Source organism: Salarias fasciatus, chromosome 18 (genome assembly GCF_902148845.1).
Source record: "Salarias fasciatus chromosome 18, fSalaFa1.1, whole genome shotgun sequence".
Classification (NCBI taxonomy): domain Eukaryota; kingdom Metazoa; phylum Chordata; class Actinopteri; order Blenniiformes; family Blenniidae; genus Salarias; species Salarias fasciatus.
In genome coordinates, this window is record NC_043762.1 from 7,632,507 (window position 1) to 7,656,264 (window position 23,758).

Below are 23,758 nucleotides of genomic sequence, written 5' to 3' on the forward strand. Positions count from 1 at the left end.
GAAACTGAAGGTTGTTTTAATGCTCACATACTGGGAATATGATGCTTTGCGCCAAACATTACCCTGGAGTGTTGAAGAAAACAAGTAATTCTATATTTCTGTCTGTCGGTACTTTTTCACAGCGAAGAAAACTCTTCTGGTCTCATCACTGCCAACTTGCTTCTTTCACACCCACACTCGGTGAAGTGAGCATGAGGTTAAGGGCCGAGCCAAGATCCAATAGTTTGAAAACTTTCTAATTCTGGAAGCTCACCAAAACCCAGAGAAAATATTATATTACTTTCTTAAAGACTAAGATAAGATGTGTTTTTTTTTTTTTTTTTAATGGAAGTAGGTTTTAAAAATTGGCGTTATCTTATAATTTTGCTGTAATATTCAGCTCCTGGAGTTATGCTGAGTTCTGCATCACAACGGGAGCTGAAAGCAGAGGAATAACTTTTAAGTTTAATAAGTTGAATCTGCAGGATCCCGACTTCATTTTGAACACAACAGTGAGAGCAGAAGCTTTATTTTTGTTTTTTTTGGGGATATTTCACTGTTTTCTACATGATTAAGACTGACTTTATGTTGAGGTTGCAGAAAACGTCGGGTTTTGCCGTACCTTCGATGGGCCTGGGAACAAAGTGTGAGGAGGGTTTGGTCTTCTTGACCCGGTTTCCCTTCATGACCTGGCCCTCCTTGGTGAGGCCGAGGAACCAGGCCCGGCCCGACTCCTGCTGCCGGTACACAGTGGACGAGTAGATCACATAGTAGTTCTCAAAAACCGACTCCTTGAACTTGCACTCCGGCGTGAACATCTCCTGCAGATGAAGGACACACGGTGTGTGTGTGTGTGTGAGTGGAAACTGAAAACCAATCAGCAGCCGCGCACAAAAAAAAAAAAAAAAAAAAAAACACAAATAAACAAACAAACAGTTGTGTTGGAATCAAGGCTGAGTTAAGGAAAGAAAAAAGAAAAGCTGGCTCTGCTCCGCTCTGCCAGTGTTGGCTCTCATGACGAGCATGTGGAAGCTGCCAAGGTCAGTAAGCATACGGTATTGATGCACACACACACACACACACACACACACACACACACTCATTATCTCCAAGTAATGAGAAGGATGGTCTTGTTAGAAAACATTGGGGAGATTTTTATCTCTCAACTTCATTATCAAAGCAGAAAGGCAAAGTGGAGAGGAAGCGCAGGAGGAGGAGGAGGAGGAGGAGGAGAGGCGCTCCAGAAATATGGACTGAATCAGACACTGGAAGCAGCGTCAGGACGGAGTCAAGAGCCAGACTGTTACCGTGACGGCGCGAGACAAGAGACAACGCACTCGATTTTTCTAATCCGGTGCAGATTTTAGTAATTGGCTCTATTTTAATGAGGAAAATGTCAGCGGCGTGTTTATAATCGGGAGGCGAGAGTGTTTCCGGACAAAATCCATACTCATTGAACCAGATGTGCTGATTAACGTGTGCTGACAAGGTGGATGTTCACCTCCTTAACCTTCCTCCTCCTCCTCCTCCTCTCCGTCATCTGAAAGCTAAATTAAAAGCTAACAGCAGTAAGTCTGAAGGGCGGGAATGTCGTGTGAGTCCAAAAGAGACGCAGCTGAGGCAGAACAGCTGGCCAGCCTCAGTGTGTGCGTATGTGTGAGTGTACGTGTGTGTGTGTTGTCTTTCATTCATTACTATCACTTTCAGGGTTCGCTGCCCTTTCTCGGCCGTCTCTTTGACTGACGGCGCCGCTCTGGAGGAGACTGTTTGTGTTTCCGTGCGTCTGCGGCAGGAAGTCGCTCAGTGGGTGAAGAATAAAAGCATTTGGAGGATAATGAAAGGAGCTCTGGCAAACTTTATTTACAAAGCAACACTGTAAAGAAATGCTGCTGGCTTCCAATGTATAATTTCATTTTGAAGGTAAAGGTAATATTGAAGATTTGAGCCTCGGCTCCTGTGTTGTGTTCTGTCGCAGTAGTAAACGTTGGACTATCAGCTTGTGTCGGATAATCCATGCATTTGGCTTCAATGGAGCTGGCTGGGTTATGTTGCACAGCACTTCTCAGCTCATATTCTCAGTGTTTTCCTCAAGACTGCTTTGATGTTTCATATTTTATTGTGTGGGTTTCCTTGATTTTCCTCACCTCTCCCATTGATACTGCTGTAACTGAAGCCTTGTAACAGCATCCACTCTTTCAAGCCAGGCTCCGGGTTTCTGAAGCAGCAGTTCTACTCAGTTTTTGAAGCCACTTATTTGAACCGTTTCCCTTTTGTTGTTTTTTTTTCCCCCCGCTGTATCTTGATCTCTCTCCTCCCTTCTGTCACGTTCCGCTGTGTTAAAGTGAGACTGTAGTTTCATCACTGTACTCCTTAAGGAGATGGTGAATCTGTGCTTTTGATCCTTCTCATCGTGGGAAGATTCTCTGCTTTTGACTGAGCCTCATCTTTTTTTTTTTTTTTTTTACCAAGTGTTGAATTCCTCACAACTTTTGCACTCATGGATGTTTAACTTCACCAATCACAACGTGCACCTGTTATCCATTTTAGTTTTTAAGAAACGCTTTTTGCTCTGAGAAGCAACCAGATTCTTGCTTTCTTATTTTGCAGAGGTTGATATCTTCCTTCACCGTTTCTGAGCTGCAGGAATTCAGATTTGCATCGACAGATCTGAAGCACTCGCTCATGTGTTTTTTTTTGTTTTTTTTTTCCTTTTTGTTCAGAGATAGATTGCACAAGTAGAGCACCCCCTGCGGTGTCGTTTTTAGGGTTGCCACTTCAGCTCTGATTAGAGCTGCTATGGCTCTATAACCCCTGATTACTGCAGCACCTGATTACAGCCACAGCTGATTACGGCTCAACTTTAGAACGGGAGCAATCGTCCTGGACCCGTAAGACATGTTCTACATGGAGCCCAGATGCCAACGACGGCGACGACAGACAGTCTGCAACATTTAAGTGCTTAAAGCACTCAGACCCTGTAGATTATGGAGCTTTAACTTTAATCTTTTCCTCCAAACTTCCCCTGCATCGTCTGTTTAAAGTTAGTTTTAACTGTTTGTGAGATGAAACGCTGCACCGCCCAACTCTGAATTCACACTATTACAGACAGCTGATTTGATTTTAGATTATTCACATTAAAATGTCCTTATTTTAACCATATTCCTGATCGAGGGGGGACATCCTTTCTCTGTACGTCAAAGTGCTATTATCCTACAATATAATGTGTTTTTGCCATTTCTAAAAAATTAAACGTCTTTCTAGTTGCATTGAACAAATGGAAGTGCACGGTTTATATCATAAACACAAATTTCCAAGTAGAGTGTCGGAGATGTATTTGATGAAGTTGCCTCAGTTGCCTGACGGAGGGTGAAATGTTATGTGTATTTGTGTCGCCGCTCGCACGGCGCGCCGCGGTCGTGCGAAATGAGGCACAGTGTGTGTGCAGGTTAAATGGTGTGTGTATCGACGTCTGCGCTCGCAGGAATGAGTCAGCGTGCGCCCGGCCGCTCATTTATAAGAGCCCACGGCGCTCAGCAGGCTGTGGAAAAGGACTCGGGCAAGGTGAGGTCACATGACCGCCGCCTGGCGTGGGAGCGTCGCTCCGGTCAGCGGGAGGGAGGACGAGCTCTGCGGAGAGCTGGACGCCGAACGGATGTCAGACGGCCGACTCTTCTCTGGCCGCGGGGCGCCGGAGGTCACGATGAGTGTGTGTGTGTGTGTGCGTGTGTGTGTGTGAACACGTGTGTCGGGCAGACAGTGATACATCACGCGGCGGAGGGGTTCGTCCTTTTCCTCGCATAAACACCTGCAGAAATACCAGGCCGCGGCCCGGGACCCCGCCCCTCACCGCCAGCCTCTCCCCTCCAAACCTCTCCACAAGGACGCCGCTCTGTTACTGTCCGCGGGAAAAGGCTGGGAGCGGTTGGGAAATCGCCCCGGCGGCGGCGGCTCGGGAACGATAGGGGTGGAATGTAAGTGACTTTGAAGTGTTTGACAGAGCGCCCTGTTTGTGGATGACTGAGTAGAAATACGAGGTGAAGAGACAGGGTCGGCGTCTCCAGTGATTAACGAGCGCGCCTTAATGGACATGAACCGAGGGAAACACACACACAGAGGGCCGGGGGGAAAACGCAAAAAAAAAAAAAAAAAAAAAAAAATACACATCTGCAAGCGCGCACGTGTGCACATCTCTGTGCAACACACACACATGCCGTCACACATTAAAATGCGGCCCAGCAGCGCTGCCCCCCTCGACGCCGCCTCTGCCCGGACTACACCATCAATTAATGTTGCTCCTGCCTCAGAAACTGTTTTTATTCTCCACATTTCAAGGCTAACCGGCTGCGCGCACAGACAGCAAACTAATTACTGGGACGCTTTTTAATATTCTGTGGCGATCCGAAGGAGAAATGTGGGACTTGTTAGTGATATTCAGCACGTGAGACTATGTACTCACACGTCGCCATTAGGGGTGTAAATAAAGAGCGAAACGCAAATAAAGACAAAGGTTCGCCCGGGACATTAAACTGCAGGCTGACAGCGAGGTTTCACCTGGTTTGGGATTAATTACTCCATCCATCCATCTTCAGTGCTGCTTCAACCTGTTCAGGGAGCCAGTCAGCTCCACTATGGCCGCCAGTTCATCATCACAACAACTAACATGGCGAAATCTTCCCGTCTCAATTTAAAGCTTTGTGGTTGTGCGAGTGCTGAGTATTATGTAGTATTGTTAGTTCTGCTTATTCAGTTCTGTCAGTTCAGATTGATTAATAAAGGCCAATACACCTGATACTGGGATTGGTATCAATGCGTCCCTACTCTATTATATCAAAACTGTCAATTTTAGAATCCCTCAATATGTTGACCACAAGTGGCTGCAAAACTAAAGTGAGAAACAGTCATAATTCAAATACTTAGAGCGTAAATCAACTAATATTTCAGTGACAATATTATTAAATCCCTGTTTAATCACAGTCAGTTGATATGCTCTTATTTTTCTATGCTTATTGCTGTTTTTTTTTTGCATGCAGCGCCCTGCTGGAATATGTGACTGAGCTTTGTGTCACACATGCATCTGCACGTGCTCCAAATATACAGAAAAGCCCCGCTCCACTGCACCACTGGAGGGAAAAAAAGAAACATCAGAGGGAAGCATCACTGTAATATTCCTCTACCTTGACATATTATTTCATAATCGCGCTCAGGTGGCTGCTGCTCTGGGACAGATGCAAGAAAATGTCAGTCATTAAACGAGCACCTTCAGTTTCCTTAACGATGCACAAGAACAACTCAGGGCTTTCATTATTTCACATCTGAAAAAACCTCTCCTGTCGGGATGTAGCGACAGCTCACCACAGGACTTCCAATTATTTCTCAAAGCTGCTTGCTTGGGAAAATTACAAGCCCTAAAAATAATACACATATATAACCTGAACTCTCAGACGGGCCGGGTTCCGTAAGGAGAATTGATTTCACTACACAAAGCTCTTGAGGGCTGAGCTCCAAATTACTTCACAAAGCTAATAGCCCCCGACAGCCCAGCAGGAGGCTTCTGTTCCCGGAGTCCTCTTGTAATCCCGACTGAATCAACAGCTTAACAGGAAGCCGAGTGTTTGGAGTAACCCGCCTGACCCCCCGCCGAGAGGCGGACACCCTTCCCATCGCTAAAAGCAGACAAAAAAAAAATGTGCATCGTTATGAAAACTGAGGCGGCGACACCTGGACTGCTCCCTGCCGGGTATCGGCTCAGTCCACCTCTGCTTTTCATATCAGGTTATGTTTTTATTCTTGCTTCAACCGCCTGAGGTAATCGGGAGTAATTATGCAGCTTGTGTGTGTGTGTGTGTGTGTGTGTGTGTGTGTGTGTGTGTGTGTGTTTGTGTGGACAGAGATGCAGTTAACCTTTCTCGGCTCTCTCCCATAAAGCGCGACCCCCTTGCCCACCAGTGTTGAAGGATGTGATAACATTGTTCTTCACTTCCATAACCTCTCATGCAAACGAGCCGACAGCTCCGGAGACGCCTTCTCTCCCGCCGACGGACGCCGCCGCCTCAAACGCACTTCATCTTCCTGCAGTAACCCTGCACAAGCCGCTCATTACCACCAAACGCCGTTCTGTACAGCGTGTGGGTGTGATATGATAAACTATCAGCCCTCACCCACTAACTTTACCCTTCACAGGCTTGCTTATCCATAATCTATAAATGTTGGATTATTTCATTCTGTCATGACTTTATTTTGACATGAAATCTTGCATTCTTATGAACTTGTGCTAAAATGTTTTATCCCGATGATAGGATGAATCCATCTGTCTCTCCTATTCCAAAAATGAACGAAAGTATCAATAAATATGATGTCCTTGAGCATGGTCATGCTAACAAGTATTATAGAACTAAAATACCTGGATAAGAGTCCAGGAGGCCTGAGTCAAAAAGGATTTTCCATTTGGATTTGTGACTGATTGTAAAAGCAAGATGCTGATTATTGAAGTGGGCTCTGCTAGCTCAGTACTTTGTTTCCACTCCACAATGTTGTTTTTACCTAAAACGACTGGCAACAATCAAGAAATGCAACTGATTCAAATAGGTGAATATATTTAGAAAATGACGACGATAATAAGACGGCAACTCCTCCTCCGAGGAGGAAAGGCTCTGAATGAATCTGAATGAATGAAACTGAAATAAATCATCCCATTTATCAGGTTATCATTCTTAATTTTATCATTGTTAATGACTTATCTGGTTAAATTAAGGTGAAATGAAGAACTAAACTGGATAAATGGCCTCGATTCCGGGATATGGTTCAGGAACGGGACAAAATGAAGAAGTGAATTACTGAAACGGAACATAACTGCTGTTGTTTTATGATCCCCAAAAGCCATCCATCTTCTAAACACACACACTCACACACACACACACACACACACACAAACCAAAAATGAACAAAACCTAACTAAATTAAATGAAACGGCCTCGAATCCAGAACCGTCGTGAATGGAGTGATTTGGAACAGAACTGGGTTGAAGTGAACGTCGCTGAAGCTTATTGAGTTTGAATTGAATGGCACCAAACTGAATTGAATTTGTCTCACACTGATTTATGTTTAGAACTGAACGGCGCTGAATGAAAGTGCCTGGAATTAAAGCGCGAACCAGCTGAACTGACTATCTGTGTTGCCAGGTGACGGAGTGTGTGTGTTAGCGTGTGTGTGTGTGTGTGTGTGTGTTTTTGTGGGGATTGTAAAATGCTACACAAAGAGGGAGAACAAGCTGTAATGGATGTGAAAGTAGGCTGCAGACAGAAGTGAGATGGATGCATTCGGAATCCAAATCAGCTCTGAAAACTCCAGGCGAGCGGCTCCAGCTGACGACCAGCCTCCTGTTTTGACTCTGGATGAAGACACGGAGGACGAAGGAGGACCTCCGTTTAAACCGGAGCCCGAGCCGCCGGCGGGTCACAGGGGTTTGGTCTGCGTGACAATCCCCGGCCGGCCGCGGATCTCCCCGAGAGCTTCTTATCATTCCTGCAGAGGCTCAGGTCGGGGATTGTCTAGACACACTTAAACTGAGATACCGGCTTCCTCGCTCGTTCCGTCCGTGAACTCTTTCTGTTTATCTTTGTTTCCGCGTCGCTGTGGAAGAGAAGCTCTTCCAAAACTCATTCGAAGATCAGGGTTTTGTTCTTAATGTTCAAGGAGTGAGACACAGACTGAGATCAGCATGAAGCCACAGAATACAACAAAAAATAAACCGAGCTCTGAAATCAGATATGAACAAAGACTAAAGCTATAAATGAGCGTCATTACATATCACCCATACAGCCCTGAACCTTAAGCTGCACTTAAAGTGTCTCTTATTATGCGTTTTGAAGCAAGTGGGGACTGGAAAGTTAAAGAAAAAAAAACACAGATCTGACGCTGAAGGTGGGAAATTTCAATTAACATCTGTACCTCTAGATAAATGCACAAGCATAAGTCTGCAGAAATGTAAGCACATTCATTCTGGATTAAAAACTGCTGAATTCCCTGAGTTACAGCGCAACATTTGGTGGGTTTAAACAGGAAAAAAAAAAATTAATCCTTAAAATTGACTTTTTAAAGCTAATTTCATCCATGCGGAGGTTTTGAATTGCAACGATCAACTGCAGAGCTTCATAAACTCTAAAATTCACAACTTGGAGGTGAAAACTTCCCACCGAGTAACGTTTCAACATCCTATTAATACAGAAGTAGCCCTCTCTGAAAAGTATCTGTAGATGTTTTTCTGTTTAGATAGATAGATAGATAGATAGATAGATAGATAGATAGACAGGCAGACAGATAGAGGATTGGTTGCTGCGGTGCAGTAAAGTAGGTCATATTGAGTGTTATAAATAATGGAGGGAACTCTTCATTGTCGGAGCTCCGCCCCCCCCAACCCCCCGAACCCCCCCCCCTCCACGCACTTTATCTCTAAACACTCCACATGAGCGCCATCACCTCGCTCGCTCTCCCAACACCAGCTCCCAGTCAGACATCCGCCCGGAGCCGCCATAACCGCGAACAGGAGGACGAACCGAGACGCGGAGATCAAACACCGACGCTCCAACTTCTGAGGAGCAACTCAAACGCCGCCAAGACAAAGCTCGTCTCAGCTCCACCTCCAACCAGTGGGAGGAGGAGGAGGAGGAGGAGGAGGAGGAGGAGGATATCCCTCAGTAATTATGTCCCAGGGGGGCGAGGGAGAGAGCGAGAGAGACGTCTCTGCTCGCAGAAGACAAAACGAGACAACCAAACAAGCTGTGAGACATTTTAAAGTTCGAAAAGGCAGAACCGTGCGATGAAGGAGGTGGAGGAGAAAAAAACATACATCAACAAAACTGTGAGTAAAGTGTGAAAGATGGGAGCGAAAGGCTTTATATAGACGAGATCGCACTCTGAGAGCCGCTCATCAAAGTGTGAATAAAGAGCAGAAACATCCCGTCTTGCAGCCTTTTCAAGGATCCTCACAGTGCCTATCAAACATCATCTGCACGGGCAAATTAAATGAGTAAATAATGGGTGCTCGAGTGAAAAGGGGGCTATCTGTGCTTTCATCCAGCGGCTCGAATGTTAATCAGTCTATTTATGAGCATTCAGCGTCTTCAAAAGCTGGAGATCCTCCCTGCGATGAAGCTGAAACGCCCACGATCTGCTTCCAAATGCCAGTTCCTCGCCAAACCAGACCGCATCCATATGGCCGGAGGGGGCGTTCAACCCAGGGCTTCAAATTAAAATGCTCCGTCATCGCTTCCAGCTGACGAAATGTCTCGACTTCCACCGAACCTCCGCTCTACCTGTGATGGAGCGACGGAAAGGTCAGCGCTTTGCTCCCGCAGCCCATGAAAGTGACGGTTTGAATGATTCGAGGACGGCCGCGTTTGACAAGCTGAAAGCCGCCACTTGACCCCGAAGCACTGAATCACTTCAAACTAATAATGAACCCGTGCACTGACGCAAACCACGAGTTCACGGAGGGAGAGTGTGTGTGTGTGTGTGTGTGTGTGTGTGTGTGAGGACGAGGGTTGAAAAGTGTCCCTGCAGTGGAGGTCAGTCGGATAAATCCAAAGATTGCTGTCTGGGCTCGATTAAGGTGCAATTAGCTGCAGACCTGCGGGCGAAGGCTCGCCCCGAGGAAGACGAGTGTGTGCTTGTTGTGAATGAATCCGTTTATCTGGCTGAGTCACAGCAGCGTTCACTGAACCCCGAACCTCCTCGTCGGAACTCATCTGTCTGAAACGTCGCGTTGAGGTTCTGTTTCTCCGTCTCGCTCTAAAGTGACTCCCTCATCAATATATACTGCAATAAAGCAGACTGTGGCTTCACTGCGTCCTTCAAACCTTTTACGAGTGTTTTAAGAGAGGCAGAGTTTGATGGGCAGTTTGTGTCCAGTCAGTCCTTCATGATGGATATCTGGCCGCTTGCACTGTGTCCCTCACCACAGGTTTATGGATTATGCAGACTTTTTTTTTTTTCTTTTTCCCAGCGTTCTTCCCTCAGTAGCAGTAGCTATCTGTAACTGGATTACAAACCGTAAGACTGGAGGTTATATAACCGTGTCAGCTGGGACATCTTCCCGCCTCGGTTATCTCTGTCTTAAACCTCCATCCCTTTTCTCTTTGGCTCGTTTACTGTTTCCCTTTGAAACTAATTTTCCTGAAGCGAAAGAGTTTGGTTCATTTACAGTAGGGTTGTCAAACATAAGGCCCGTGGGTCAAAACCAGCTGGTAAGAGGCTCCAATCTGGCCAAACTCCCAAGTAAATTGGCAAAATTTCAAAGAAAAAATGGATTACTTTTAAACCAAATTTCGTAAGAGCTGCAGACTGAGAGCCGAGCTGAGATATTGGTGCTGCTAGCATGTATGCTAGCTACCTGGCTGCTATCAAACTCGCTCAAATTTATAGGTTAGTATGGCATTATTTTACTGGTCGAGATGAAATCTGGACTTTGAACTGAAATGAGTTTGACAGCTGTGCTTTACATCCATTCTACGCTTCTTTAAGACGACGGCACCTTCTTGCTAAAGCCGGAAAGCAAAGCGTGAGCAGGACTGTTGAGGAGGTTCGTCTGATCAGGCTGCCTCCCATTAGAGGTCTGAGCTGAGAAACTTTACTTTCTTCAAGGCTGCAGCCAAATTCTCTCATGTGTCTGATGTGACAAGAGTTAAAAGCTTTACACAGCTTGTGTTGCGGTGATTTGAAGAAAGATATTTTCTCAACAGTGTGTATGTGTGTGTGTGTGTGTTTTTTTTTTTCTCTCTATGACAGCAGAACTTTTGAACACAGACGAGGATGAAAGTTGAATCAAAAAGACACAAAAAGTCAGCAGGATTTTGTGTTTATGGCTGCATCATAACGAGCTGAACCTGATGTGAAACGTGTGTGTGTGTGTGTGCGTGCGTGTGTGTGTGTGTGTGTGTGGTTGGATAAACGCAGCACCCTGGAAACACAGGCAGACGCACAGCCGACCCACGCACAGCCGGAGATTACAGATGGCTTACCGAGCTGTAGAGCATGCCCTCTCCATTCATGGCGATGTAGAAGCCGCTCTTCACCCCCTGGATGGCCACCACTCTCAGACCCACAGGAATAAGATTAAACAAGGCTGCAGAGAGCGAGAGAGAGAGCGAGAGAGAGAGGGAGACCGTTACAAAGAGGCAGAGACAGACAACAGAAAGGACAGAATAGGACAATTGAGTTTTCACTTAACTCTCGCAGACACAACAGTGTCGGATGAGCGTTTTTTGGCCATCCGTCAGCAGTAAAGTGAAGAGTACAGGACACGGACGAAGGGAACGCTGACACACTTTACTGCGGGGCATTAATGTTAAAGTAGGAATCCAAAACTTTCGGGTGACAGCTCACCAAAAATGACGGCAGAGCACCTTCAGCGTCCCGCAGCGACTCGCACATCTAAAGAAGACGTCCCACACCGAGAGGGAAGAACCGAGCAGCGCTCGTTTATGTGATGTTTTATTAATTCAGAGATGAAAGTGCCCTGAAAAGCTATGTGATTAACTCTGAAATGTAGTAATTATGTCTTCTCTAAAATGATAATCAGCGGACGTCTCTCACTGTCAGGAGTGGTTTCAATGATACTGAGTTATCACTGAGCGCTGATTGATGCAGAACACCCGAAAAACCACAAAGACCTCAAAAAAAAAAAAAAAAAGAAAGAGGAAAAGAGAAATCTTCAATCAGAAAAAAACGAAGGGAGCTCCGGCTGCTTGCTGTGAGACTGCAGTCCGTCCGTCCTCACAGTGCAGTCTGAGCACTCCTGGGCGTGAGTGTGAGGACGCCGTGCGGAGTGTGAACCGCATGCTTCGCAGCGGTGATTGTTCGAGCGAGCGCCGGCGGGGGCCGTCAGATAGAGAGGAGACGCGCCAGCGCGGCCGCGTCCGCCCGGCAGATTCCATTTCACTCAATAAATATCGACGTGCTGCTCTCGCCCTGCCAATGGCGCAAACCTGCCCCGGGGACGCCGGCGCGGCTGACACACAGCGGACGCTCCTGCGGGTCCAGAAACGAAAAGCTGCACGCTGCCCGTTTCCATGGAGACAAAGTCAGAGCGTTTTCAAAAAAGTTGCATTTTCAGTGACTCTGAGCGCCGCTAAGCGGACACCCAAAACGAGCGAAAGGTGTGAGTTTTTTTTCAGGTAAATGGAGCCTAAATCTCACAGTTTTAGCTCGTCTGTCATTTCTTTCTCGTCTCCTCTGTTCCTCCTGGCATCGGCCGCTCATGTTGTTGTCTTCCTGATGAGCGGCGGTGTCTTTCACAGCTACCGCCCACAGCCCAGCGCCGTTTGAGGAGTCAGAGGGAAAAAAAATAGACATAAAATATGTCGTGCTACTACGCTATCTTGCTATAATTACAAAATACTGTCAGCGATCTTGTTTTCTTGCCAAAAAATAAATAAATGGAGTTTTGATGGGAGCTGTCACTCGCTGCTACCTTTTTAAATGTTGGGATTTTCCGTCTTCAGATGCAGCCGTTGATGGATTCCATAATTACAGCAGCACTGACTGCTCCGACGCTACCTGATGACTGTTCTGAAGGCAATCCCTCTTCCTTAATAACCCCAATCCCATCTCCGGCCGTCGCCCAGGAAGGAGAGCGGCTGAGAGTTTCGGAGACTTCCAGGCGAAACGGGTTCAAACAAGCCAATCACGCCAAATCCTCTGAGCGACAGGTATTCCAGCGGAGAGTTAATCGCCGACGAGCAGATCCTGCAGGTAGGCTCAGGGAAGTGTATTTTATGTGAGGGAGACTGGCACAGCGGGAAATAAACCTTACACTAAGGGTTTAGAAAGACATTAAGCCACATTTCAAATGCAGAGGGCATGTCTGCACAACCGGATGACACAAATCCAGACGGATATTAGCACGGATACTCCTCCACTCTACATATTCTTCACTTGAAATGACTGCTACCTCACTACGACCTCAAAACTAAAAGATATTTCGAATTAGTAAATAAGCATTTAGCTCAGGGGTGTCAAACATAAGGCCCGTGGGCCAAGACAGGCTCCAATCTGGATAAACTACCAAGCAAATTGAAGAAAAATTAAACTGGAACATGCACCAGAAGGTTGCTTTATGTTGAGATTATCATCGTTTTCTGTAGAAATGGTTTGGTTTTCAGGAAAATAGAAACGTTTTCATCACATTTACTCTGCACCGCAGCAAAGAGAAACCTTAAAGTTCAAATTTAAAGGTTATTGCGGCTCTACTTTCCCGATACGGCCCACTGTAGATCAAACTGGTCTGTTTGTGGCCCCTGAACTGAAAAGTGTTTGACGGCACATAAAAACTCTTTTTCCAGCACATCAATCAAATCCCGAGCCTGCGGAAGAGATGGAGCCCGATACGGCAGGTGTCCCAGAACCGGCGCTATCTCTTCACGGCCTCCGAGCGTGCAGGTAATTACCGGAGGCGATCAACTGATGACAATCAAATTAATAACTGTTCAGATCTGAACACGAATGTTAATTAATGGATTGCTGTTTCGCGGCCCTTGCGGTTAGCGGAGCGTGGCTCTGCCAGTCAGTCATGCTTGCAGCCGAGGTAATTGTACGTACTTGTTCGGCATAACGAGGCTGAAATGAGACTGTTTCTGTTGAAATCGTTTTTACAGTTCAGAAAAACATCGATTCCATTAAAGCTGCACGCCGTTTTGCATGTACTGCTCATATAAATTTTTCCCTTCTGAGACTATTTTTCTCTGTTCAGTCGTGTCCTTGTCTCCGGACTTATCGTCATCTCGTGCGGAAATACAGAAAATAATAAAACGCCGAATTGGGAGTGCAGTCGGGTCGTATGTATGCAGGCGGCGCACGCGGCTCAATCCCATCGGTTCCACTGATCCTCCCCCCTGAAAATGAATTACCGGAATCCATCCGCCGCTGCCCGGGACGCCGCGGGTCAGGAGGTGACGTGGTTCAAGGGTGGGGGTAATCTATTATTCTAATAATCCAGCCGTGAAATCAATAGGGTGGTGCGAGACCTGAATACCAATACCTCTTCAGCATTTTTTGCTCCTTCTGGTTTTTATCCTTGTGAAAACACGTCGGATTCCTCTCCCCAACACCTCCCGCTCGCCTCTGCTCTGGCGCTGCGCCTTCCTCCGGACTCTCTCCGAGCTTCAGGCTTCTCACACAGAGAATTATTCATTGGGTACAAACGGAGAAGGTGGTATTTTTAGTGTGCAGCGGCTGAATAATTCACCGCATTCCTCCACGGCCGGGGCCAGCGGGACGGCTTAACGGGAGGATTACCTGGAGGTGGGGAAACCCTCGCATACATACAACAAAAGGCCCACCGGCCCGCGCCTTCGGAGCACCGCGGAACGGCCGCGCGTTCGAGACCGTCTTCCTCTTCTGCAGTGACCCCCTTTTTTCGTCCTCGGTCACGTTATATCTGCTCGTAAAATGCGAGGCGAGGAGCGACGGGGAGGGAGCGTTCTTTTCACCGCATGACTGCCGCGGTCCAGCGGCTTTGGCTCGGCCTTCCCCCGAGATTGGCAGGATGTTTTAGAGAAGAAAGGTCATGATTGGTTACCTGTCTGGCCTCCCTCCAAACTGGGAGTGTCATCATTATCGCTCTGACGGCCATTCTCCGCTGATATATATCTCCTCCTTGATCCTCCATAGGAAACTCTAACGTATTCATGTATGGAAAACGTCCCGCCGACTCAAGTTTTATCTGTTGCTGTGTCTGTGGGGGGGCGGACCGGGCGCGACTGTGCCCCGGGGACTATTTATCTGCCGCTCGTCCAGTATGGAAAGTCGATGGGAGGTGAAATATTGCGAAGAAGTGGCCGTGGGACGTGAAGCAGAGGGCTGCGCTGGGTTCAGCGCCACGGCTTCTTCCAGGAAGGGAATTGTGCTGTGATAATCACACATGCTCCGGAGAAATATCAATCAACGCCATGTGGCAGTTACAATCATGTCGTGTACACAGCAGAAAAAGGTTTACTTAGCGCAGCCATCATGAGGAATTACTTGGCTGTCCTACTAAAGGCTCTATAAATACTCTATTTAGAACACAACGGAATTAGTTTTTGCTGAATTTAAAACCAGATAGCATAGCGTCTCCTTCTCCAGTGCGTTTATAACACTGTGAAATATGAAATTTGAGGGGACCGACTGAGAATACAGAAACACTTGAGTAGGTTTTGACTCCGTTATATGTGTGCATATTGTTGCATAAGCAGCAGCAGCAGCAGCAGAAAGGAGGGCATCCTGCCGAGCGGAATCTGTTGAATTGTTCGCTTTAAACCTGAACATTTCTGTATGGATAATCCAATTAGGTGGAGGGCATCTTCCACTAATTTTGGAGTGCCCAAACAGCATGGGTTATATAAGAATTGAACATGATAAAGCATCAGAAATGTGCTGATATGTTATATAACGGACTGACTCACAGCCATTAAATGTTTGATGCTGGAAGCCGAAGCCTCCACAAAGCTCCACTCACTGTTGTCGCTGTTCTCGTCCTTGCTGCCGTCGATGGTTCCATCCGGCTGCATCTGCAGGTAGAAACCCTGCTGGCTGAACAGTCGTGTCACGATGCCTTTCAGCTGTGGCTCTGAAACACACAACACGCACGCCAGCACGCACGCACGCACACACACACACACACACACACACACAAGCCGCAGCCCACATCCCCAACAAGAGTGTGTCAGGACAGCAGTCTCACACAGCTCCGAAACACCTGAAATGTTTCTCTACCTTCACATGAAGCTATACTCTTCAAATCGTCACAAAGAAATGTTTCACAAACACAGAATGTAATGTAGGTTCAGTTCAAATACAGCAGGTTGGCTGTGGAAGGTGGTGTGTGGCAGCAGAATTCAACTCTCTCAGCGTTAAAACGGCTTAACCCTTCACACTGCACTCCTTCAATTCTTGGAAATGTAACACCGGGGTGACGCCGTTTGAAGGATTAGTTAGCTTTACTTTTGTTTTAATTGTCTTTAGCCAAGATTTGATCTATCTTGACCCAAAAATAACAGATTTTTTAATCATTCTAGCTTATACTGAATCAATTTCAGTTTGATATTACCTTCCTGTCAAATACTATTCTGGTGCCAAAAAAATAATGTAATAACCTCTGCTAATGTAACATCTGCCAACAATGGAATGAGTTTGTGCATTTTAAATCTAATTGTGCCATATGTGACATTAATATGATAAAAAATGTGCTAACAGAATGGGCCGTCATAGCATTTTACTGAATGGCATTTAAAATTGTAACAATCCTCCTGTCGAGCTGTCTGGCTTGAAAATAAATATTTTTTTTTGCAGGTTTTATTCAGTTTGCATAGCAGAAACAGGTATAGTGGAAACGACAGCTGTCTTATTCATTCATTGATGTTCCATACGGTGCAAAATTCTCAGTTACGGTTGCAACAAACTATTGACTATTTCTTAGCATTATGAACAAGTCAGTAAGTTTTTATATTCAGAACGGATAAAACATCTCTTCCGTTACTGGCAGGTATTACTGGTGGCGAGAGGAAGGTGATCAAGATCAAAAGATCAAGGATCCGAGGCTCGACCTGCTATGAAGTCGTCAAAATGTGTAAATCTAATTTGCAAATGTGCATCAAAACAGACATAAAGCAACATTCACACAACATTTTCATTCTATCTTATTATTTCCATATTCTTTAAAGAAATGCATGAAACTGGAGCAGTGGAGTCGTGTTTAAACAAAGCAAAGAGCCAAAATGAAGCGATCCTTCCACCAATAAACCAGTAGTGCATCATGGTAAATTTAGAAATTCCATAAATCCTACAACAGCTGAACTACATCCTGTGTTAGTCATCATTGGATAAACAGCAAAAGACTGAAATATGGTCACTTGCCTGATAAGGGGTTAATTATTTTCATACAGTTGATAGAGATTAAATAATTTCTTACTTGTCTCTAAATCTTCATTCACAGCAAGTTGTCTTCTTGTGACACAAACCAGCCTCCACATTTGCCCAAAAATAAAAAAACATTACAGCAAAAATAAAAAAGAAGAAGAAGAAACATACAGTCTTAGACACTTCAGTCTTTTTCTGAACTCTTACCAGGTGTTGGTTATCAATAACACTATGACGGACAGTCTGAATCATCTGTTGCGCCACATAATCCTGTAAGAAGGTAAACGACTGGAGGGCCTTTACAGTGAGGACGCCGTAACAGGAAATCAATGAGAGTGTTGTTAAAGTGACAGATTTTCCAGCATCTGAAAACCTTTCTTTAAAATAAAAAAAAAAAAAAAAAAATCACATTTAACGCACACTGACATGCCAGTGGTTTCTCCATTTGGTATGAAGCAACGCTGTGATCACGATGCTGCGACCGGCATCGGATAAAATCCCTGAAACCATCTTTTTTTTTTGGGGGGGGGGGGGGTTTGTTTCGGATGGCCCTGACTCCAGCTCCAGCTCTTGGAGGGTGAGACTTCTGGCTCCGGGCCAGCGTGCTGCACACTTCATGGGAGCAGGTGAAAACGAGGATTAGCTCGGGGCAAAGAGAGCTTTGCGAAAGCCTCCGGTAACACCAGAGAGGAGGGAATATGTGTAGAAAAACTGTTTATCTCGGGGAAGAAGTACAAACAGCCGCCACTGTTTGCCTTATGTCCAGGATGTCTTTCCAAGTTGGGTGACACCATCAGTAAAACTGAGAACCAGACTCTGGCAAACCTTCAACAGATAAAACTGTTTGTTTTTTTTCTTTTTCAAATAATGAGAATAAAGAGTGGGAACGTGCGGTCATATTTCTCTCCAGGTTCACTGTGAATAATGAAACTCTGCAGCCAAACAGTAATGTGTCTGGCAGATTTCTGAACGCAGCGCCACTCATAAAACAGACAGCGACATCGGATGCTTCTAATCCTTTGTTTATTCTCAGTCTGACAAAAGGAAACAAATTATGCATTTTGTCACAACTTAATTTGTGCGGAGCCTCGTTTCATGTGTCTGAGTAAACACCGGAGGAGCCGGCTCTGCCGGCACAGCCTCCGGGTTCAGATAAGTCACGTATGTGATTGGAATAAAGAGGTGTGAGTACGCCTGATGCTCTCTCCAAGGTCACAACAAGACATGGAGGACATGCAATTCAGTTCAGTCCAGTCAGGCGCAAATTAAAAACTCACAAGATTTAGCAGGAAGAAACATTCTCGACACCAGGAGAAGAAAAATAAAAAAAAAGGACATTTTAAGCCAGATCTGTCTTCAACAGATGTTCAAAGCCTTTTGCTTGAATGCTGACGACTGCAATAACCGCGTGAGCTTTAGTTACACCGTATGCAAGACGAGTGTGTGGCGGCGGGAGCTCATCTGGAGCCGGAGCTAAGTAGAAGAGAGCGGGTTCGCGTTTCTCAACTGTACATCATCCTGACCATCAATCCCCAACTCACCTACCCCGGGCTACAGCCATCAATTCCTGGGATAGGCTCTCCATCATTCATCAGGGGCAAAGGGAGGAGGGATGAGAGTGTGTGTGTGTGTGTGTGTGTGTGTGTGTGTGTGTGTGTGTGTGTGTGTGTGTGTGTGTGTGTGTGTAAGCACATGGGAGTGTACACATCAGTAAATCACATGTGATAACTACACTTCCATAAATTAGGGCCTCAGCGCAGACCAGCCAATCCCTGACGGCTCATCAGTTCCAATCATTTAGCAGAGAGAGTGTGTGTGTACTGTGTGTGCATGCATGCATGTGTGTGTGTGTGTGTGTGTGTGTGTGTGTGTGTGTGTGAGGATCAACAAGACTTCCAGATAAACTCCCGGGCTGGCAACACGTGCTTGTGGGTGAAAAATGTCTGCTGACAGCAACATGTGTGAGACCCGTGGCGTGAGTGTGTGAGCCATCAGGCCGTCAATAGATTTACTTCATACCAATACAGAAGGACAAAAACATCGAGTACACTGACGAATGGCATCATGACCATGAGATGGTGAATGATCACCTGTTCTGATAAAGTGCTGGACAGGAGGAGACACATCATATTCATATACATCAAGAGAAAAACCTCGACGACACATATTTACAGACACAGAACGGGGAGCGAGGATAAAGACTGACCCGACGTCGACTGACGGAGAGAATGAGGCAGAGACGAAATGAGAAAACGGCAGAGAGGGGAGAGAAAAGACGAGCAACAGACCACCGGCTTTAGCTAGGAGGAGAAACAGGTAAGGAATTAAAGCGTAAGAAGTCCACTAAAAGCCACACAGAAGAGGGAATGAGAGGAGAAATAAGGAAATCAGCAAGGGAGAGGGTCGCCGGCTGGTCAGACAGGTGTTGAAGCCCCCAGCCCCACCCTCCCTCTCTGTCCCTCCCTCCCCCCCCTCCCCCTCCCTGACCGAGGGAGAGTCGACATGGGCGCGGGATGGGGTGGAGACGAGAAGAAACACAGCAACACACGGATGGAGGCTGAGCTACTGACCTAGCCTGCAGCCCTTATGGGACACCTGTGGAGGTTTCGAGGGAGCGTCTTTACGAAGGGGGGAGGATAGAAGGAAAAACAACAGTCCTTTAAACAGACAGAATTCATTCATTCTCCAGTGTATCGGCTGTTCATGAGGAAAAAAAAATATACGGCAAGGCATCAGTGGAAATATGAGGACACACAGCGTCTGTCTGCCTCCCTGCCGGCCCTGTGGCAGCCGAGAGGACTCACCTACCTGCCCAGCTACTCTCCCGCCCTCTCGCCACTGACACTGTCTGTCTGGTGAGGCTGCGGGACGACGGGGATTTCACTGAATATGTCTGTCTGGCTGTCTGGATGGCGGTCTCTGCCCCCCCCACCCCACCCCACCCCCCCCCCCCCCCCTCTTTCTGATGCATGCCTCCTCATCCTTCATCATTCTGGCTGTGGGACCCGGAGTGGACCTCGCTGTCGCTCATCAAGCAACAGAACTATCCGCTGGGAGGGGGTGGGGGAGGGGGAGGTGGGGTGTAGGGGGGGGGGGCGGGGTGACCTGCACCACTGGCTTGTTATCTGTGCACCAAAACAGAGCCCAGTGAAAGAGAAAAAGGGGGGGGGGGGGGAAGGCTTCACGGTATCGGCGTTACAGGCATATCAATACAAGCCGAGAAGCTCTTAATCACTAAAGCTATACCTCCCTTCACTGCAGTAAAGCTCTCGCTCCTTCTCTCTACCTCTCTCTCTCCCTCTCTCTCGCTCTCTGCAATAAACATTTACCATTAAAACATTTAATCTCAAAAGAGCCTTGGTGCACTGCGGTGCAACTTATCTCCCCTCCGTACCCCAATCTGCATTCATACTGAATTAGGTCATTTAATGCTGATTTTCTGTGTGTGTGTGTGTGTGTGTGTGTGTGTTCAGGTAGTTTGGGAAGGGAGGGTGTGAGTGTGTGTGTTTGAAGGGGGGGGGGGGGTGGACTGTTATATACAGTTATTCCAGTGTTGATGTTTTTTTGTTTTTTTTTTCCGTGGGGATTGATCATCCTGATCGGATGAATAAAGCGGGGATAACGTCACAGCATCGGGACGCTTCTATCCGTCCAGACTGCTCCTGCCGGGGGTGCAGTGGAGGGTGGTGGAGGGGGTGGGGTGGCGTACGGGGGGCGGAGGGGGGGGGGGGGGGGGTCGTGCAGTGGATCGACAGACAACGAGAAGACCCTAATGGAACAGGTGGATGTGTGCAGACCGGAGAAAATCCACCTCCTCCTCCGGTCTCAGACTGCAGTATCTGCCTCTGCCGCTCCAGAGAGGGGCGGGGTGGCTGGGTGGGGGGGTTGGGGGGGGGGGGGGGGGATATCGCTTCCCATACGCACACATAAAACACATTGGTTTAAAAAAAAAAAAAAAAAAAAAAAAAGGAGGGGGGGGGGGGGTTCTACGGCACTGACCTGGTCGCCGCCGAACCGGTCTTTTCTTTCCGCTGCAGAAGCGGACTTTGCTGAAGACCCCCAAGAAATGCCTCTCGCAGAGAGAGCGGGGGTCTTTGCTGGGGCTGGGGCGCCGTTTGGAAGTGGACACCCGGTCGCTGTTGGACTCCCTCGCCTGGCGCTTCTGCCGGATCAGGGAGCTGGCGATCGCGGCCATCTCCCCGAACCGAGTCTGGAAAAACCGAGAGTGTAGTTCGGCTGCTGTCGGGTCCTCGATGCAGCTTCTTGGCGCAAAGAAAAAAGGGAAGGGAAAAAAAACTGATAGAAAAGCGTCGAATGTGCACTTCAGTCCACTAATTTCTCAACCAGATGTCATCCTGATCAGACGATCCTTCGAGTCCCGGACATCATTGCGCGTCGGGCAGCATCCTCTGCGCGTAATTCAGCTGCTGCGAGTTCCAGTCGCTCTCAGGGCTGCAAATCAGCACCGAGCGTTTTCACAGGAGGCATAAATCTACGGACAAGGCCACTGGGGCCGAAATATTAGTCGTGAAAACATGCAACAGTGTTTATAAGTGGACTGCAGCGGCGTGTCATTGGAGAGCGTTCAGGTATTCCAGGTGAACGGCGCGTCGTCTGAGCACGACTCCGTATTCCTCATCTGCACAGCAGCCTGTCCTCCGGATCCCTCTCTAAACCAATGCACGGGCTGCTTGTGGGTGGCTGGACAGCGGATCCCAACTTTTCCCCTCGGTTATTATTTCCTCCATGCAGGGCGAAGAACGCAGGAGAACCTCCGCGGCTCGTCCGTTACGCGGTGCGGGAGTCCAGACATGCGAGCCCAGTCTCCGGTTCCGTCGACGGCACCTCGACATGCAGGAGGGAGGGAGGAAAAAAAAATGCAATCGGAGGCAGAGGCTATACCCTGCAAAGGATGCTGCAGAGATGTGATTTAAGACTGCGGGGAGCGATTGTTGACTGGAAAGCAACAATTAGTTGCACGCCGAAGTGCTTTTCGTTGTAGCGCACAAATAATAAAGTAGCCGAGGCGTTATTTCCGGCGGGTCCCGAATAAATGCTCCCGATGTGATACACCGCCGACAGCCAGCCTCTGCCTCTCTCTCTCGCTCTCTCGCTCTCTCGCTCTCTCTCTCTCTCTCTCTCTCTCTCTCTCTCTCTCTCTCTCTCTCTCCCTCCAACTCTTTTAACGCAATCATACGTGATTGAGGTTCGTATTAGGAATCCTCCGGAGTCGTTGCCTTCAGGGGAAGACAGATGATGATCTGTGCGTTGAGAAGTTGCGAGCATTAAATATCTAAAGGAGCAGCTGAAAGGGCTCTTCGGTTTTTGAAGGGAGGGGTGGATGGACGGACGGATGGTGGGTGGCGGTGCGCGGCGGATGCGCGCAGACGCGGTTTGGAGCCGAAGTGCACGTTTAAAAATGAAGCGGGTCACTTAATTGTGCTTCAGATCCGAAGTGTTGGAAACCCCTGTTTTGGATGTGCTGCTTGGGTCGGTCAGCACTGAACTGTTGGGAATACACCGTGCGTAAAAAAGGTACCTCCTAATCAGCTTTGGCTTATGCTATTCTCCCCCCTCACAGCTTATACTCAAGGGACATGGGCGTTGATTTTATTGGCCATAAAGGACATATTTAGTCTGACTAAAAGGATTACCTGCAACAGGTTTTCAGCAGAAGAGCCAGACAGAGACACAACACATGGAGTGGCGTGATTTAAGACGCATGAGATGGGACGGGTGACTCCACTGTACAGCGACACAACACAAACAGCCGCATCAACAAGAAACACTGCCGTCCACAGACCGGCTGGGCCCTCTGATTCATGTGCATTCACCAGGGACCGCATCCCGCGTCTTCTTCTATGTGTCAAGGTAACTGGAGGGAAAAAAAATGCAAAGCTTTTAATGCTTCCATCGAAGGAACAATTTAAAGCGGTGTCTTTCTTCTGAGGGGATGCAAATCTCTTTATGGCCAAAGGATAAACCGGCAGAGTCGAGGTAAATCAATGCACGATGCCCCCGCATCAGGACCTGCAAGCGCGTTTGTATGCACCAACATGTGTGTAAGCTCATGTCAGCATGCCTCTGGTTTATTATTGCTCACTGCACACAGATAGGCTACACACACGCGCACACACACACACACACACACACACACACACACACACACACACACACACACACACACACACACACACACACACACACACACACACACTGTGGGAGGAAGAACGCGTGAGCGTCCTGCAGCACAGCAAAACCTCTCTCATCCCCCATGATGAAACGGCATGAAACATTTAGAGGCTTTTTCTAGGACTTGGTTTGACACTCTCTCCAAACTCAATCCACAGAGACAGCGAGCGAGTGGGAGAGAGAGAAAGACACAGAGAAGGAGAGAGAGAGAATTCCCTTTGACTGCCACCGTCTGCCCCCCCTTATATAAGGTTTGGATATAATGGATAGAGCAGCTGAATGTGAAGTGCTGATACCCCAGTTAGTCCTCTGCTGAGTGTGTGTGTGTGTCTGTGTGTGTGTGTGGGGGGGGGGTGAAAGACTGAGACAGAGAAGAAGAGAAAGGGAGAGATTAAGGGCAGATAAAATCACTCTTTTCACACGAAGACTGAAAGAAAAATGTTCAGAACTGATGGCTGGAGTCAGTCAGAGTCTAAATCAAAGCCCAGAAGCTTTCTATTGAGTTACCAGTGAGTGTCACTGCAGCACACAGAAACATCAATATTCATCTCAATATTACATTCATCAGCTCAAAACCGATGACGACACGGGGAGAACAAGAAGGAAAAGCAAAATCAGAGTTGGTGTTTAAAGCACAGCAGACATGCATCTTTGTCAAGGGAAGACAGAGTATTCCCTAATGAGAGTCTGCTACAGC

At 47.3% G+C, this 23,758-nt stretch overlaps 1 protein-coding gene across 4 annotated transcripts in view; it reads right to left on the reverse strand.

The window, feature by feature from the left end:
- Nucleotides 1-23,758, reverse strand: part of fgf12a (fibroblast growth factor 12a) — a 34,765-nt gene that overhangs the window by 445 nt on the left and 10,562 nt on the right. For 2 of the 4 annotated variants that reach the window (XM_030115603.1, XM_030115602.1), the window contains exons 2-4: nucleotides 15,470-15,580; nucleotides 10,995-11,098; nucleotides 602-800 (exon numbers count right to left, since the gene is read on the reverse strand). In XM_030115603.1, coding sequence (XP_029971463.1) covers nucleotides 602-800; nucleotides 10,995-11,098; nucleotides 15,470-15,580 — 414 coding nt within the window. Of the gene's footprint in view, nucleotides 1-601; nucleotides 801-10,994; nucleotides 11,099-15,469; nucleotides 15,581-19,439; nucleotides 19,488-20,868; nucleotides 21,560-23,758 lie in introns of those variants that run through there. The other 2 variants (XM_030115599.1, XM_030115601.1) reach the window with 2 other exon arrangements.